General features: G+C 47.0%; 1 protein-coding gene across 3 annotated transcripts in view; it reads left to right on the plus strand.

The window, feature by feature from the left end:
- Window positions 1-17,404, plus strand: part of Mrps35 (mitochondrial ribosomal protein S35) — a 40,588-nt gene extending 23,184 nt beyond the window's left edge. For 2 of the 3 annotated variants that reach the window (XM_029570313.1, XM_008846899.3), the window contains 2 exons: window positions 1,623-1,692; window positions 16,975-17,404. In XM_029570313.1, the coding sequence (XP_029426173.1) occupies window positions 1,623-1,692; window positions 16,975-17,250 (346 nt within the window). In that variant the 3' untranslated portion in view covers window positions 17,251-17,404. The remainder of the gene's footprint in view (window positions 1-1,622; window positions 1,693-16,974) is intronic. The other variant, XM_029570314.1, reaches the window with a different exon arrangement.
- The last annotated feature ends 397 nt before the right edge of the window (window positions 17,405-17,801 follow it).

Consider the following 17,801-nt stretch of genomic DNA (forward strand, 5'->3'; position numbering starts at 1 on the left):
ACAGTTGTTAGCTGCCATGTGGGTGCTGGGATTCGAACCTGGGTCTTCTGCAAGAACCACCAGTGTTCTTAACCACTGAGCCATCTCTCCAGCCCATTTTCTTTTTTTAATTGGTTTTATTTGTGATTCTAGACGGACAATATCTCTATAAAATAGATTAAGTGTTCTCTTAAGCAGGTTTTACAGAGTGAACATACATGAATCTTGTAGTTCACACTTAAAATTGTTAAATTATATATGTGGATATTTATCAAGACTCTTCTGTAAAAAGCCAAGTTTCAGGGCCAGGGTAGACATTTACAGAAGTAGTATTGTGTTGAGTCTGAACAATTATAACCTGGATGATTTTCATGTAATACAAGGAGAGGCTTCGGGCACATTTTTACTAAATGGGTATTCCTAGACTCATACTTTAGCTATTTCTAAATTGTATTTCTTAATTGCTTACTTTCAAAGAAAATGGGTAGGTGGATCTACCATCTCCCTGCTGACACGTCCCTGTTTGGAAACACGTGATGGCATCGGAATCCACCCATCTCATAGCACCAGCCGCAGTGGGGGTAGAAGGCCAGGACACATGTACTAGGGACTCCAGTGTGAGGCAGAGACATGGGAGCTGTGGCTGTTGCTTCCTGTGGGAAGCAGACTGGAAGTACGTTAGGAGTCCCTGTGGCCTCTTCAGAAAATACAAGACGATGTTGAAATTCGAGTTACCACACTTTAAAAATACTTTTAACATGTTAACAGAAGGTCTTGGCTGATGCTGCTTTTCTCTGGGTTGAGAGCATCTGCTCGCTCTCAGTCAATCTATGCTTTATGTTAACAACTATGTAGAGTTAGAGAACATTTAAATAAGTCACTTGATGGTTTTATATTTAAAAGATTGGAAGTGCTTGTTGCCTTTTTAACTATTATTACCCTAAAGGCTTCATGTGCCATTTCATATAAAAGAAGTTTTGTTTAATGTTGGGCTGTGAGTCCAATTTTGAAATATTTTTAAAAAATTTCTCTTATTAGCCAGGCGTGGTGGCGCACGCCTTTAATCCCAGCACTCGGAGGCAGAGGCAGGCGGATCTCTGAGTTCAAGGCCAGCCTGGTCTCCATAGTGAGTTCCAGGACAGCTGGGGCTACAGGGAGACCATGTCTCAAAAAGACCAAAAAAAAAAATTATCTTTATTATATATGTTTTATATGTTTTACTTATATGTGTCAAGTACGCTGGGTGCTGGGTACTGAACCCAGGTCCTCTGCAAGAGCAGCCAGTGCTCTTAACCCCTGAGCCAATCCAGCCCCTTAGTCCTGTTTTAAAATAGCAGCAGAATGCTGTACAGCTCCTTTTGAAAGACTCATATCTATCCTGCTTCTTACATGAACTCGTTAGACAGGTTTGTGTTATCCACGGGAGTCTTAGCCCTGAGATAGCGGAGGAGGCTTGGGTTGGACAGCGTCGTATTTAAAACAGCTCGATGAAGCTGTCGTGTACAAGTAACTCCATAGTGAGAACACGGACAGAAACAGCACCAGCATTCGGTATCCTCGGGTGAAGCACTGAAAATGCTGTGGCTTTCTGTGTTAACACTGTTTGAGTCCAGACTTTGATTCCCTCCTCTTCTCTGTTAAAGGTGCCCCTTAAAGAGACAGAACTACGACTATGCAATGTACCTGCTCACAGTTTTGTACCATGAGTCTTGGGTAAGTGCATGTGTCAGTGTTTCGTGGCTTTTGAGATGTAGGTGATGCTAACCTTTCACAGTGTTCTGTGGCAAGGACTCTGAGCTTGTGATGGATCGCTCAGCATATGTGAGATGTCCGAGTGAGCTCCTGAAGGGCCCATTCTACCTCTGCTGGGAAGTGTTCAGTTTTTACCTGTTTGAATGAAAGCTCTTGGTTTAGGGGTATGTAATCATCATATACAACCTGAGAATTTATGAGTTATCCTGGTTTCAAAATATTTTTGGTTAACACCATTTTGCTGTTAAACATTAAGGACAGTTATGGGCAGTTAATTACCATTAAATATAGTTTATGTGTGAATTTACTGAGTTTCAGTGGAGGTATAAACATTAATGTGGAAGCCTTTTCTCCACTTGGACTTCAACTCAGTGGGTTTAAAGTTGCTAACCAGGGGGCTGGGGGGATGGCTCAGTGGTTAAGAGTGCTGGCCGTTCTTCCAGAGGACCCAAGTTTGTTTCCCAACACTGTGTCGAACTGCTCATAATTGCTGGCAGCTCCAATTTCAGGAGATCCCATGGCTCCTCAGGCACTGGCGCCCATGTACACACACCTACAGGCACACATAAATAGAAATTTATTTGTTTTTTTTTTGAAGGGTGAGGGTCAGTTTTATGTTTAAAAATGATAAAATTCCCAAGGTGTAATTAATGACAAGTGTTTTTTACAAAATATCCCAATCATATAGAGCGCCCAAAAAGTTCCTGTGGTCCTTTGCTGTCACTTTCCTACCCTTATTCCCTGGCCTCTAGTAGACACTGATCTTCTTTCTTTTAATCTGTGTATATTTATTTATTTATTTATTATTTCATACAACAGTTTTTAATCAAATTTAGACCCCCACCCCCGCCAGATTTCATGTATCCTGCCGTACATGTTAAGTTCAATCCAGTCCTTCAGTGTAAATCTGTCTACTGGAGTCTAGTCAGCCCATCTAGAGATCATAAGTAAGGCATACTCTCCCCGCCCAGTAGTAATCAGTCTCCAATAGTTCTCAGTCTAGGGCCAGCCTGCCATCTATTTCTCTTCTCCTCTCTGGGCCTTTAATTGAGTCGACATGGGTCCTGTGCTCGATGCCACCATTGCCACAAGGTCACACGTGCAGGCTTCTAGTGGCCTGAAAGCCTCTGCTTCCCTGTGTTCATGAGCCAGCCCTGGCTTTTACAGTCTTGCCATCCCCTCTTCTGAAATGGTCCCTGAGCCATAGGTGGGTGAGGTTTAATATAGGAGTCCTATCCAGGGACACACACTCTGCAATCCATTATTCTCCCCTCCCACCCACCCCCATCGACTCCTTGACAAGCGTGGGTAGGAGGTGTGACTATAGCTGCCAGCATAGTGGTCGGAGGACACTTCAATCAACAATCCACCCGTTCTTCCAGCTCTTACATTCTTTCCGCCAACCTCTTCCGCAAAAGTCCCTGAGCCTTGGAGGGGCTGGTAGGTGTGGGATGATCTCCCTCTCGTTGTGACGAGGCACTGAACTTTCGGGTCTCTGCCTCACCTGTTTTTCATGGGCTGTTGGCCCATTTCAGTGGGTTTCCAACTACTATAAAAACACATACAGCAAGAAGAAAGAACATCTAAGCAGTGGCTGCTGTAAGAACTTAACCTATGGTGTGAACACAAATGCTTGGATGGTACTTTAGCAGGTATGTCACATCCATCTAACAAAACAACTGCAGTGGCTTCATAACTGGGGCCTGTATTCTCCCCTGCCACGGGGTAGGGGGGGGGTGGCTGGGTCTACAGTGCCAGATGTGTAGATGTGTGTTCTACCCCTAGGAGCAGGCATTATATTGAATTGAAAATTTGCTGGTACATATACTAGATGTGCCACTATTGCACTAGTAGGAACATCTTGTTTGGAATGTTGATAGGGTGGCATCGGGTCCATTGTTAAGCAGGATTATAGGGGACAGTTCTCCCCTAGCCACCTGTATGTTGCTTTCTAGCACTATGAAAGCCACCCATCCAGTAGCAGGGAGTTTCCATAAACAGAAATTTTTAACGGTTGCTGACTGTCTTAGTTTGTTTCTCCATTCCTATGACAAAAGACTCTGACCACTACCAGCTTGGGGAGGAAAGGGTTTATTCTTACATCTCCTGGGTCACAGTTCATCCGGGAGCCCAAGGTAGGAACTCAGGGCAGGAACCTGGAGGCAGGAGCTGGAGCACAGGCCATAGAGGAACGCTGCTTACTGGCTTGCTCCCCTGGCCCCTGCTCAGCCTGCTTTCTTATGCAACACAGGCCCACCTGCCCAGGGGTGGCACCACCCACAGTGGGCTGGGTCCTCCCACATCACTCATCAAGAAGATGCCCCTCAGACATGGCCACAGGCCAGTCCAATAGAGGCAATTCCCCAACTGAGGCTCCTTCAACCCAGGTGTGTCAGGTTGACACTAAAGCTATCCAGCATGCCAACCAATATGTTTATGTAATTCAGTGTTTTAAATGTTATGTTTAAAATTAAAATAATTTTCAGTATGTATCCAAACTAAATTATTTTTCATTTACTTATTTTGTGTGGTATGTGCACACATGTGGTGTATGCATGCACATGCCACACTGAGCACGTAGAGATCAGAGGACAGTTTTCTAGTGGTTGGTTCTCTTCTTCCGCCATGGGGGTCCTAAGGATCAGACTCAGGTGGTCACACTTGGCAGCAAGTGCTTTAAATTAAACTTTTATAGCTTACCAGGGGACTTGTGTATTAGGAACATTTGAAGGACTTGAAGGAGGTCCTTTTAGGTGTCATTCTTATCAATGAGATCTAAGATTTGGGAGGTTGTTATCATTTTCGTTTGGGGGCTTTGGTTGTTTGGGTTTAGGTGGGCTGTTTTTGTTTTTGCTGCTGTTTTTTTTTTTTGAGACAGAGTCTCCCTGTATCCCCTGCTGGCCTGGGACTTGCTATGTAGACCAGGTGGGTGAGCTCTGCCTGCCTCGGCCTCCTGAGTGCCAGGATTCAAGATGAGCACTACCACACTCAGCCTTTTGTTTGTGTATTTTAAAGACTGGGTCTCACCTGCATCCCAGGCTGGTCTGAAACACACTGTACTCCTGCTCAGGCTCCTGAGTGCTGGAGTCTGAGCGTTTGCCACCACCTCCTGCTCTTAGAGATGCAGCCTGGTGGAAGCAGTGGTCAAAAAGATACGTGGTCACTGAAGGGGCGCTTTCTAAGAGGTTCACGCAAAGATGCATGGAGGATAGTGTTCCATGTAGTGGCCCCTCGGTGAGAAGTGTCTCCTGGGATTTAGTAGCTGCAGACAGGGCCTTTCAACCTCCTCCAGCCCAGAGGTGCTGTGATATGAACACACAGTTGTCCGGACTGCTCACGTTTTTCATCACTAGTAATTACAAACAGGTTTAACACAAAAGGAAAATAAAAGTTTATTTCAAGATTAGCAAGAAGCAATGTAGCCGCTGGCTCTTCTGGAAGGTTCTCACTGCCGGGATTCGTGGGGATCCAGGCTGCAGTAGCAGCATCGTGCCACAGTTAATCTCTTTCCTGTCAGGTGACTTGAAAACTGCCACTGACTTAAGCTCATTTGAACCGAGAACATGCTTGAATTAGAACAGCGCCATGGCTGCTGTGGAAAGAGTTAATAACAAACAGTAAGCAGCCAGTATAGAGCCTCTTAGTTTGCCAGCCGCCTGTGAACCGAATGACCCCAAAGGAGATGGCATGATAAATTCAGTAAAGTTGACTTGCTGGATTCTTCCTGTGGGTCTATGACGTCACATCCGAGAAGCGTGTATTCTGGATTCATGCTCGAAGCCTTTGATCTTTCAGGGTGATTACTTCGATGCCAGAGTAAGTAGTCACATGTGACCGTCTTATGATTAAAGAATTCCTGTATTAGAATTGGCTCTTGGTCCTTCCTGAAGAAGCCGCATCAGTGAAGAAGCTTTGAGAGATACAGATGAGCCATGGCATTCTGCGGAGTCACTGGAACAGAATTTTTATTGAATTGAATTATTTTTTCCTTCAGCAGCTTGGAATTCGTACTTAAAATTGATGTTACCACCTGGCGTTTTCTCCAGTATTTATAGTCCCTGCTTAACCCTCACTCCATTCTTCATAGGCTACTTCTGAGCGTGCAATGCTCACATGTGTCCTTTGGCTTTCTACCTTTCCATGGAGGTTACTTCGGGAAAAGTGCTCATCTGGACTGAGTAGAGGAATGTTGTGTAGTACTAGGAGTTAACTGTTGAGGTATCAGCCTCAGTCAGCATAGACCTGGCAAAGCCTGGCTCTGGGCTTAGAGGCCAGTGCCCCAGTCAGGAATGTGACAGGACACGTGCACTAGACCAGTGTCCTGAGCAGGTTAAAGAAGTGAGGACACACTGTAATTTCGGTGTCGTCACGTAGTGTGACTCACCTTTTAGCATGTGGAACCATGCAGACTGGGCTTGCAGCCCCGGTTCTGTGACTGTTCACATGTAAAATCGTGTTAAGCTTGTTAGGCCATGTGTGAACCATCTCTGATGCTCAGTGTTCTGAGTTTTTAGCTGAGCAGGGAGAATTTTTGCACTGCCTAGAAAATAATGGGTTCTCGGTAGTTGACTGTTAATATTATTTAAAATACTAAAGCGAAGAAGCTGCTTTTAGAATTTAGTTTCCTTTATTCCAAATTCCTGAACACAGCCTGCCTTGATCTTGACAGAGCTCTATGGCGGGTTGGGCCTCTACCTGTTGACTCACAGTCCGACATGACTGCTGAGAGCTGTGCTAGTTTAACTCTTCCACAAATGAGTCAATGACGAAGTGGTGAAAGGAGCGTTTTGGAAAGAACTTGCACAAAAGACAAGGCTCAAGCTCAGAGCCTGGGAAGCTCAGGAGGAGACAAGACCCAAAATCGAGTCCCGAGACCCCAGGCCGGTCTTGATGCTGAATTACTGCTAATAGTTGCTTTCTTAAGAACTAAACAAGGTCTGTCTGATTTTCCAACACTGGGGATTGAACCTAGGCCTTCGTGAATGTGGGTGAGTGCTCTGTTGCTGGGCTCAGCCCTTATGATCGTCTTATTGCCAAAAATGTGTCTGTCTAGCTCTGTAGTAGACGGAGTCATTTTCCATTTCTAAACTGGTTTTATGTGTGGTCCTGGGGTCAGACTTGGGCCCTTCTCAGGCTAGCTCAACTGTACTCCCAGCTCCAAGTTAGACCGTTTTGTAGTCAATAGAAGAGTTCATTCTGAAAGGGACCTTACTGTAAATACTTCTGATAAAAATGAATAGTCTGGGCTGAAGGTAGCAAAGGATCCAAGCCACAGGACGTGGGATCCGCAGGGGCTTGGTTGCTTGCCGTCCTGATGTCCACTGCCCGCCACCTGGGGTCAAGGTTTGAGTCTTGCCCTGCAGACCTGTGGGTTGACACAGCCTTGGCACAACTGGGATGTGGTGTCTAGTAAGAAGCCCAGCCTGTGGCAGAAGCGGGTTGCGGTTGTGCCTCCTGTTCTTCAGGGAGCCTGCCTTCCTGTGGCACGCACAGCAGTCAAGTCAAATGCTGGGTCTGATGCTCAGGGTGGGGTTTCTCTTCTGGGCATTGGGCTCACCACCTGCATCAGCCCCATCCAGATCTGCCAGCCCTACCATTCTAAAAGGGGATCTCTGGTCTTAATCGAAACCCTTCCTCTCCTTGTTCTGTCCCTCCGTCCCTCCCCCACCCCCTCCTTTTTCAAGTGATCCCCTTGGGTTCACACAGAAAGTTAGCCACAGAGGGGATGGAGAAGAGTCATTCCCTCTTTTTAAAGCACTTCGTAGCAATGTCCTTGTTCTTTCTTCGACACAGAACATTTAGTGTGGCCACTCTTTTTAAGTTGGCGCTAATTCTGAATCAAGAAGGCAACCTCTGCTTTTTACCTTGAGGAGTTACGAGCCAGAGGAGAGGCACCAAGCTCACAGCGATCAGCAGAGGAACTAAAGAAAACTTTTACTGCTAAATGCCTGTCAGACCTAGTAACTTATCTACCTCTATAACCTGCTGTCAGCTGGGGTCACATCACCCTCACCTGTGGAACTTTTAAACTATGGGTATTTAGACCCTGCAGCCTCCGAATCTCTAACTAGAGTATGTTTTTAGAGGGGCCACGGTGACTTTTGATGATAAGCCCTGACAGTGACTCATTTCATAATTGCTAACAAGGAAGCTGATTAGAAGACCAACCCCTCTTAAGACAGGTTTGTGCATGACTCTAGTGTGAGAGCTGAGAAAATGTGAGGAAGAGGTGTAAGTGGGCGAGTGGAGCTGTCACACATAGGTTACATACCATGAGGAAGCAGTGGGCGTCTATTCTGGAAGGTACCGAAGCCACACAGTTCCATCTTTTACTTCTGACCCTGAGCACCTCCTATTAAACACCCAGGGGGTGGGGGCGGGTGAGGTCTGGAGAGATGGCGCAGTGATTAAGGGCACTGGCTGCTCTTGCAGAGGACCCAGATTAGGTTCCCAGTACCAGTATGGTGGATAAAAACTGTAATTCCAGCTCTAGGGGATCTAATGTTCTCTTTAGACCTCTATGGGCATTGCATGCATGTGCTGCACTTATGTACGTGCATGCAGAACACTCATATGCATAAAACAATAGAAATAAAAAGGTTTTAAAAAAGTTCCTCACGGACAGCTCAGGCTCTATTTCCTGGTGGCTTTCTCCTCTCCGTACCTAATACGTTAGCAGGTCTGGTCTGGAACTAATTAGTAGACCAGGCTGGCCTTGAACTCGCAAAGATCCACCTGCCTCTGCCTCCTGCCAGCCCAGTTCTAGATTTAAATATCTGCTGACCCCTCCCCTCTGTATCTCTGCTGCTGCCCCGTGAAGATTTTCCTCATCTTTTGCTGTGTCCTGCATGAGTGGGTGATGGGCACAGAAGAGGGATTGTGTGGTAAATACATTACATGAGACACTTTGATATTAAAGAAAACCAGGGACCAGGAGACTCCCATTCCTCAGAACAAAGCACAAAATCTCTGACTCCCACAGTTTTACTAGTACGGATAAGGTGCTCTGAGCAGATACTCAGGAACCAAGGGTAGGCAGACCTCCGAAAGACATTTCTCTGCTGGGGCTCAGGAAACAATCGGCCTGTCTACAGGTCCTGAGCAAACGCCCACACAGCAATGTAAATGAGGCGTGGTGTTTTACTTAAACATGAAGGACGCTGCACATCGAATCCTGTATATGTGCCTGCGCTGGGCCAGGGTGACTCTGAATCCCTGGAACAGACTCTGGATTGGCTCCCTACCCCACCACCATCCATTTTACTCTTTTATTTACTATTTTAATTTTATATGTATGTGTGTATTGCCTGCATGTATGTAAGTGGGCCCATGTCATGCAATGCCCTCATAGGGCAGAAGAGGCCATCACATCCCCTGGAAGTAGAGTTACCGACAGTTGTTAGCTGCCATGTGGGTGCCTTTGACCATGGAGCACCTCCCCAGCCCTGTCCATTTCACCCTTGTGTTCCTGTATAAAATCCTTGGTTTCCATGGCTTCAGATCAAGTCTCAGTCTTTAACGTGTCCTTCACAGCAGCCTGCCACTTGATTACTAGCTGTGACCCCAGCCATGACTGAGAGCCGCTGTGACCCTTCTGTGCTTCTGACTTCGGATCGCATTCTCTGCGTGTCCTTGTCCGTTGGGCAGCGCGCCACCTCACCTAAATGCCCCCTGCCATCCTTTTTCCTGTGTTTATGTAATCGCCCGTATGGACTGTGGCCAGGACGTCCTATGTCTCCCATCTTTGTTTCCCTAGATCTAGTGCGGTGTCTGACATACTGTGCTCAGTGAGTGTCTTTAAAACCGATCAAAATCGAATTGAATGCTTTGACATGTGAGAATGTGTCAGACTGGGAAATGTGACAGAGAAAAGGACTTGTTTTCGCTTTTTTAAAAAACACTTACGTCCGGGCGTGGTGGCACACACCTTTAATGCCAGCACTAGGGAGGCAGAGGTAGGCGGATCTCTGTGAGTTCAAGGCCAGCCTGGTCTACAATAGTGAGTTCCAGGACAGCTGGGGCTACAGGGAGACCCTGTCTCAAAAAGACAAAAAAAAAATATATTTTATTGATTATTTTTATTTTTATGTGTACAAATGTTATGCCTGCATGTATGTAAGTGCACCTGTGTCGTGCAATGCCCACAGAGGACAGAAGAGGCTGTCAGATCTCCTGGAACTGCAGTTATGGACAGTTGTTAGCTGCCATGTGGGTGCTGGGATTCAAACCTGAGTCTTCTGCAAGAGCAACCAGTGTTCACAACTGCTGAGCCATCTCTCCAGCCCCTCGTTTTCACTTTTTATCCATTAAGAATAGTTGCACTGGGGCTGGAGAGATGGCTCAGCAGTTAAGAACCCTGACTGCTCTTGCAGAGGACTCCGGTTCAGTGCCCAGGACCCTCATGGCAACTAACTGCTGTCCATAACTCCAGTTCCAGGGGATCTGACGCCCTCTTCTGACCTCTGTGGACATTGCACAACACGGGTGCACTTACATACATGTAGGCAATACACTCATACACATAATAATTTTTTAAAAAATTTTTGTTTTTTGGTGTTTTTGAGACGGGGTCTTCCTGTAGCCCCAGCTGTCCTGGAACTCACTATGTGGACCAGGCTGGCCTTGAACGCACAGAGATCCGCCTGCCTCTGCCTCTCGAGTGCTGAGATTAAAGGCATGTGCCACCACGCCTGGCTTAAAAATATTTTTAAAAGAGTAGTTCCCTCTCATTTTTCGTGATTTTCAAATCCTCTTTTTTTATTACTGTTTTGGGGTTGGGGATGTGCATTCCATGGAGCACATGTGGGGTTCAGAGGACAGCTCCCAGGAGTCAGCTATCCTACCACATGGGTCCCCGGGAGCAGGCTCAGGTGGTCAGGCTTGGCAGCAAGTGCCTTTACCTGGTGAACATCATACCAGCCTGCTTTTTCTAATGGTTAAACTGTTTTCCTTCCGAGCACAATGGCACCCTTGTGATCCTGAGTAGTGGAATATTACAGTGATCCACGTTCTAGTCAGGGGTTGTAAATAAAGTGGCAGGAGGTGGCAAATCTGAATTCAGAGGAGCAGTTTGCCTTCCGTTGAGAGTGTCTGAGCATTGCACGGACAGACATCACATGCTTTTCTTTGTGTTGTATTTATGCTTATGAGGGGGAGGCTGTCATAGTAAATCCAGTTACTTTGTTCTGATGTTCTTCCTGCCAGTTCTCTGTTCCTAGAACATGTTGTTCTACCACTGAGAAGCAGTGTGGTTTGAACAAATTGCTCCATTGCTCTGGGCTTCAATTTCCTGGTCTGTAAAGCAGATAATAATAGTGCTAACTTACAGGGCTGTGCAAGTGCGGGGAGCTAATGGTGTCAGGGACTTAAACTCCTGCTGGCTGGGAGTGCGTCTCCCAGTTGCCGGCTGGTCTTGGCCTGTTCGTCCTCAGTGGTCCTCTTCCTGACTGCTGAGCTCTTCCCAGTCAGGACCTTTGTAGGTGCATCCCCCTACTGGGGTCCCAGTCCTTACCCTATGGCCCCTGCGCAACATCAGGTCTCCCGTTAGACTCAGGTTCCAGGACATCACAGTGCCTGACACATTAGCTGGGTGATAACAGGAGTGAGTAACTAAGCCACCTGGGAAGAAATGGACAAGGAATGGACAGTTGTTGCTTCTAAGGTTGTGGTCAAGAAGGAGGAAAGACTGGGAGGAGGTATGTCCATGTGTGTGGGCATGTGTTCATGCTCATGTGTGTTACACATATACATGTTAAATTGAAAATATAAATGTTTAGTGGTTGAGGTATTAAAATAGGTGTCTACAGTATACCCCAGCTCTGCCTAAATGATCAATTTTAGCTCTCAGTGGGATTCTTGGTCACCCTGAGGGATTTATATGATACGGTTGGTGTGATGTGATGCAATGTGGAATTTACATGAATATGCTATCTGTGCTTTAAATATATAAATGCCACCTGTGCTTCAAAAGAAGAGACTCTTAAAAAACGGATGCCTTCAGGGTTGGGTGTGGAACTATAGCAGTGGGTTTTGGTAGGTTTTTGGTTTGTTTTGGTTCTGTGTTTTGTTGTTGTTGTTGTTGTTGTTTTGGTTTTTTGAGACACTCAACTGCATAGCCCTGGCTGGCCTTGAACCTGGGGAAGTCCGCCTGCCCCAACCTCTCAAGGGCTGGATTTTTGGACCTGTGGCATCACACCTAGCTTCATAGTAGTAGGGGGTTTTATTTATTTATTTTTGTGTGTGTGTGCTCATGTGTATACAAGTGCCCTCGAAGGCTAGAAGAAGGCATTGGATCCTCAGGAGCCGAAGTTACAGGTGGTTATGAACCACCCAGTGTGAGTGCTGGGAACCAAACCCTGGTACTCTACAAGCTCTCTTAACCAGTGAGCCATCTCTCCAGTCCCCATAACAGTGTTTTTGTTTTTTTAAAAAATATTTTATTATTTTTATTTTATGTGTATGAGTGTATTGCCTGCATGTATATGAGTACACCCATGTCGTGCAGTGCCACAGAGGTCAGAAGAGGGCTTTGGATTCCCTTGGAACTGGAGTTAAGGACAGTTTGTAGCTGCCATGTGGGTGCTGGGAATCAAACCTGGGTTCTCTGTAAGAGCAGTGTTAACTGCTGAGCCGTCTCTCCAGTCCCCATAGCAGTGTTTTTAAAATAGAAATTTAAAAAGACATAAACCAAGTATCAGCAGTACTGATGACCTGTTAGGATTGGTGGAATTATCGCTGATTCTCTACCTTTTTCTTTTTAGTACATCCATCTTTTCTATGAGAATGTATGTATACCCTTACCTGCTAATATTGTATCAGCTCATTTCTAGATTGCTGCCTCTTCCCGTGTGTGTACATGCATCTGATCATGTCCATGCAGCACAGAGGCCACAGCATGACATCGTTGGGCTCCCTGGCCTCTTGCTCTCTGCCTTACATGGTCTCTCTGAAGTGGAAGCTTGTTAGACGGCCTCATTAGCCATTGGAATCCTGTCTCTGCCACCAACACTGGGATTACATGCCTGGTTTTCCACGTCTTCAGGGGATTTGAACTCGGGTTCTTATTCTTGTGCAGCTAGCGCTCTTGTTTACAGGGCCATGCGCCCCCGCTCCCTGCCCTGTCCTTTTTTTCTTAACTCTTTCTAGAGGCCCTTAATGTGACAATGAACATTTTACACAAAGACATTAGGTTAAGGAAAAATTTTTGTTGAAGAAGGAAATTATGACCCAGTGGGCCTTTTAAGTCATATAAAAATGAAAATCTTACTTCAGATTTGTTACTTTTAAAATTTCTTAAATTTATGAGTGTTTTGCTTGCATATATGTAAGGGCACCACATGCATGCAGTGCCTGTGGAGGCCAGAAGAGGGCGTCGGATCCCCTGGAGCTGGAGTTACAGATAGTTGTTAGACAGCATGTGGGTACTGGGAATTGAACTGGGTCCTCTGTCAGGTCAGCCAGTGCTCTTAACCACTGAGCATATCTCCAGCCCCAGAGCTGTTATTTTTCGTGCAGCATCTTGCACAGATACTGCTTATTACAAACAGTGCAGAGCTATTAGCTGTGATGTATCTGAATATAATAGTGTGTTTCTAGAAGGGTGCATGTGACAGCTAACAACCGTCTGTAACTCCAGTTCCAGGGGATCCCACACCCTCTTCTAACCTCTGTCGGCATTGCATGACATGGGTAAACTTACACACACAAAATATCCTAGAAAAATAAACAGGGACTGGAGAGATGGCTCAGCGGTTAGGAACACTGGCTGTTCTTGCAGAAGACCTGGGTTCAAATCCCAGCACCCACATGGTAGCTAACAACTGTCCGAACTCCAGTCCCAGGGGATCCCACGGCCTCTTCTGACCTCCGCAGGCATTGCACGACACGGGTACACTCACATACCCGCAGGCACACACGAATACGCATACCAATATTTTAAGAAAAGAAAAATAAGAGAGACTTCTGCTGTAAGCTAAGCCCTGGTGGCTCATGTCCTGGGTTTGGGCCTTTCCCTCCTTCCTTCACGCTATCTCTTCTTCAAGGTGGTGAGAGTTACTACATATCTAGTGACTGCTTCCCCCCCCTGTTAGCTGAGGCCTCCCTGTGCAGGTCCTCAAACACTCATGCTCGCTGCCGAATAAAAGGTACAAGTGGTACCCGGGGTGGTCGAGCGTGCCGGGCAGAATGCAGAATGACGCTGTCCTGCGTCTGGCTGCTGCTCCATTGCTAGCTGTGTTCACTGTTTGTCTGGACTGAGTTTCTCTCCCTCAGTTCACAGGGCTGAAAGCGCTGCCTGGACAGGACTGTGCCCAGGGGCTTTGCAAGGCAGGAGAAAGGGACTAAAATGGTGAACTAGATGCTCTCCTTGCATACAGCCCAGAGCGTCAGGCACCATCTTGGTCAGACTTCCTCCTGCCGCTGTGGCCTCACTGGTGCCCAGCAGGGAACCAGGGTCTCCACACAGCAAATCTGCTGTGGGCGGAGTGAGTGAAAGACTGACAGAGGACAGGTCATTGTGAACTGACATGCAACCAAAGTAATAATGATTTTGAGGTTATAAGCTTCAAATAGCCCCTGGTTTTTGTTTTTAAAGAAAAATACTGATTTACTACAAATGAACAAATGAAGTATGTCTAGAATTTTCTCAAGAATAACTCAGTGGGTTGACTGTCCCTGCAAATCATGGTGGCTCATGCCTATAATCCAAGCACTTTGGAGACAGAGGCAGGTGAATTGCTGTGTGAGGCCTATGCTTGTCCCTTGATTATTAAGTACATTTCTCTTCTGTTCACATCTTTGTTGTGCCAAACCCTGTGTCCTTTTTTCCTTTCTTTTTTTAAAGATAATTTTTTAAATTGTGTGTATGTGGGGGTGGGTAGGTATGTGTACGTAAAGTGCAGTTGCCCAAGGAGGCCAGAAGAGGGTGTTGGATCCCTGGAGCTGGATTACAGGCCATTGTGAGCCACCCAGTGTGGGTGTTGGGAACTGAACTTGGGCTCTCTGCAAGAGCAGTAGGTGCTGAGCCATCTCTCTGCCGCCTCTTTCAGACAGGATCTGTGTGTGAGCCCAGGTCTTAACCTCAAAATCCACAGCTTTCTGAGCAGCTGAATCACAGGCCTCCAGAGGCACCACACCCTGCTCACGTTGTTTCCTAAAGCCCATAGACTGATTGACAGTGTCCCTCAGAAGGGGTTTCCCTTCCTTCTTGAGCAGACATCAGGGGCTTGTCTTCCATCAGAATTGAGGTAGGCTCAGCTGGACTGCAGTTATGATTTATCCACCTCGGGCCTGCTCCTCTCTTCACAGCCTTCCACACTTGTCTTCCCTCAGAATTGAGGTGGGCTCGGGCTGGGCTGCAGTTACGATTTATCCACCTCGGGCCTGTCCTCTCTTCACAGCCTTCCACACTGTGGCAGGAACTTGGTGAGTTACTTCACATGTATGAAAAGTGGCTGCTGGCTCCTTCCAGAAGTTCGGGGCATGGTCTGGTAACTGCCAGCCCCTCCGCTGTGTAATGTAGCACGTCTGGAAAGGACGTTCTCCTCTGTCAGGGCTTTGGAGATTCCAGATTGCACTCTGCTCATCAGCAGTCCAGTCCTGACCAGTGGCCTCTGCAACCAGAACCAGAACCTGTCCTGTCAGTAGCTTCCCAAGCCCTGGCTAGGAGCTCAGTGCCCAAGTCCTCTGAATGAATCAGACTCCAGTCTTTTTTAAAAATTTTATACTGTATGTTTTGCCTGCATGTCTGTAAGTACACACGTGTGCAGGCCCTTTTGGAGGCCAGAAGAGGGCGTCGGACCATTGGAACTGGAGTTTTGAACATTGTGAACCATCATGTGGGTGCTGGGACCAGAACCCCAGTCCTCTGTAAGAGCAGCCAGTGCTCTTAACCACTGAGCATCTCTCCAGCCCCCAGACTCCAGTCTTAATGTACAGAATTAGACAATGTCCCAAGTGGAAATGGCCAGGCATCTTTAGAAGGGCCCTCCCTCCCATGTTCTTCAGCCTGGAGGTCACAAGTGCCTGGTCCCTCCATGTTCCCTGGTTCTTCATGTTTTGTGCTTGGCTGTATGCCTACTGGGAGGGAGGGCAGTTACCAGGCTTTCTTCAGTTGCTCTTGCTGTGACTGGCTGCCTCTTGTTTGAAAGCGGCAGGCGTAGCTCAATGGGGCCTAACTGGTGGGACAGGACATTCCTGTATCCTAGCACTGGGCAGTTGAGACAGGGTGCCAGTTTAAGACCAGTGACACCCTATTAAGGATTTGTATTTGGGCTTCTTGAACAGAGGATTCCAAAGTACATCGTAGGAATATTATTGCCTCTGTCCTTGAAAAAGCCTGGAAGATGTTCTGGGGCGTCTTCTTAACATTTATAAGCCACCTTTCCAGTTAGCTTTGATTTCATTGAGAGTCTACCTTAGAAGAGCATGGTAACATTTTTTTAAGAAAGAGAGTGCTAACAAAAATCTGTTTCTGTTATGAAAACAAAATAAAGGTAAAATTCCAGAGGATTTGACGTCCTTATGACAAAAACTATGTGTTGTATCCAAATGTGCACGTGTCCTTCCTGATTTCAGTTTTGTTATGATGCGTGGTCTCCCGTCATTACCACAAGCATGTTAGAAAAACAGTCTTTTCTCAAAACATTGTTTTAATCTCATAAATGTGTATCAGTGGGTGTGGTGGTACACACATGTAATCCCAGCATTTGGGAGGTAGAGGCAGGAGAATCAGAAGTTCAAGGTTATCCTCAGCTTCATAGGGAGTTGGAGGCCAGCCTGAGCTACATAACACCCTGTCTAAAAAGCCAAAAAAAAAAAAAAAAAAGTGAAATGTTGATGTGTTATGTTGTCCGCCTGGCAGGTGCATCCGAGGACAACTATCAACTATGAATCTAACACCAAACTATTCCTTAAAATACTTGTTTTCTGTGGTTTTCCAAAGGGCCTGGTAATTTAGGGAATAGTAACTTGCAAGAGAGTTTTCTGTCTCTGTTGGAAAACCAGATAGCTCTATTATAAGTGGTTTATAAGGCACATAAAGCATAAATCATGAAGCTGGAGCCAGTGAGTGGTAACCGCGTGCCCGACTGCGGGCCCTAGAACAAAGTGCACCCGGAGGCTGACCGGGGGCAACAGCACTCGTGGAGACTGGGAGCCTTGGCCGTTCCGTGAGGGTCTCCCCTCAAAAACAAAGATATGATGTCTGATAACGTTTCTCAAAGTTTGGGATTTTTTTCCTTTCAGAAAACTGAAGAATGGGAAAAAAACAAGACGGACGCAGACATGGACGAGTACGTGTGGGAGAACAGCACCTCGCAGAGAAACGCCGTCCAGACCCTGCTCCGGATGCAAGCTGCGGGCCAGGGCCAGGGCGAGCGCGGGAGCGCAGAGGAGCTGCTCCGCACCCGGGAGGTGGAGGGCTACCAGGCCTGCGTGGTTCGTCTTAAGAACGAAGGGGAGAACGAAGTCAGCCTCTCTCAGTACAAAGAGTCGGTGAAGAGGCTGCTGCACCTGACCTGAAGGCCGTGCGCAGGGTCCGGCCTGGCACGGGAAGGCTCACCAGCCCCCTTCGATGCGGGCAGCATCCCTTCCCAGCTCCTGTGCGGTGACGGTGTGTTCGCTTTCTAGTATGTGACCAACGACAAAACAATTACACTGCTTGCAACATCTGCGACTTCTCTGCTTCTGACGTGTTCTGATTTTTGCTCCGCAACACCGTGAGTGCTCTGTACCTACGCCTATTTACTCTGCCCTCTTCACGGCTCGTGTTTACTGCTTGGTTTTGATTAGTAACTTTGGTTATTGAGCCAGCTCCTGGCTCCACGCCAGCCCCTTTAGACCTCTGTATGCTTGTGACTGTGTGCGTGATCCCGCCGTAGCTGCTGGTACCAGGGAGAGCCGGGTCCTGGGAGAGCCTGCAGCCTCTTCAAGGGGGGGCACTTCATGTTGATTCAACTGCTTAGCTCCCTACCTCCTGCCCCTCGAGCTCACTGTCCCAGCCCAAGCTTGCAGAAAGCACAAGTGAAGACAGGACCTCAGCCATCTCTGCAGCCCCTCGACACCCCCCGCCC

This window comes from Nannospalax galili, unplaced genomic scaffold (assembly GCF_000622305.1).
Source record: "Nannospalax galili isolate Female #2095 unplaced genomic scaffold, S.galili_v1.0 scaffold763, whole genome shotgun sequence".
Classification (NCBI taxonomy): Eukaryota; Metazoa; Chordata; class Mammalia; order Rodentia; family Spalacidae; genus Nannospalax; species Nannospalax galili.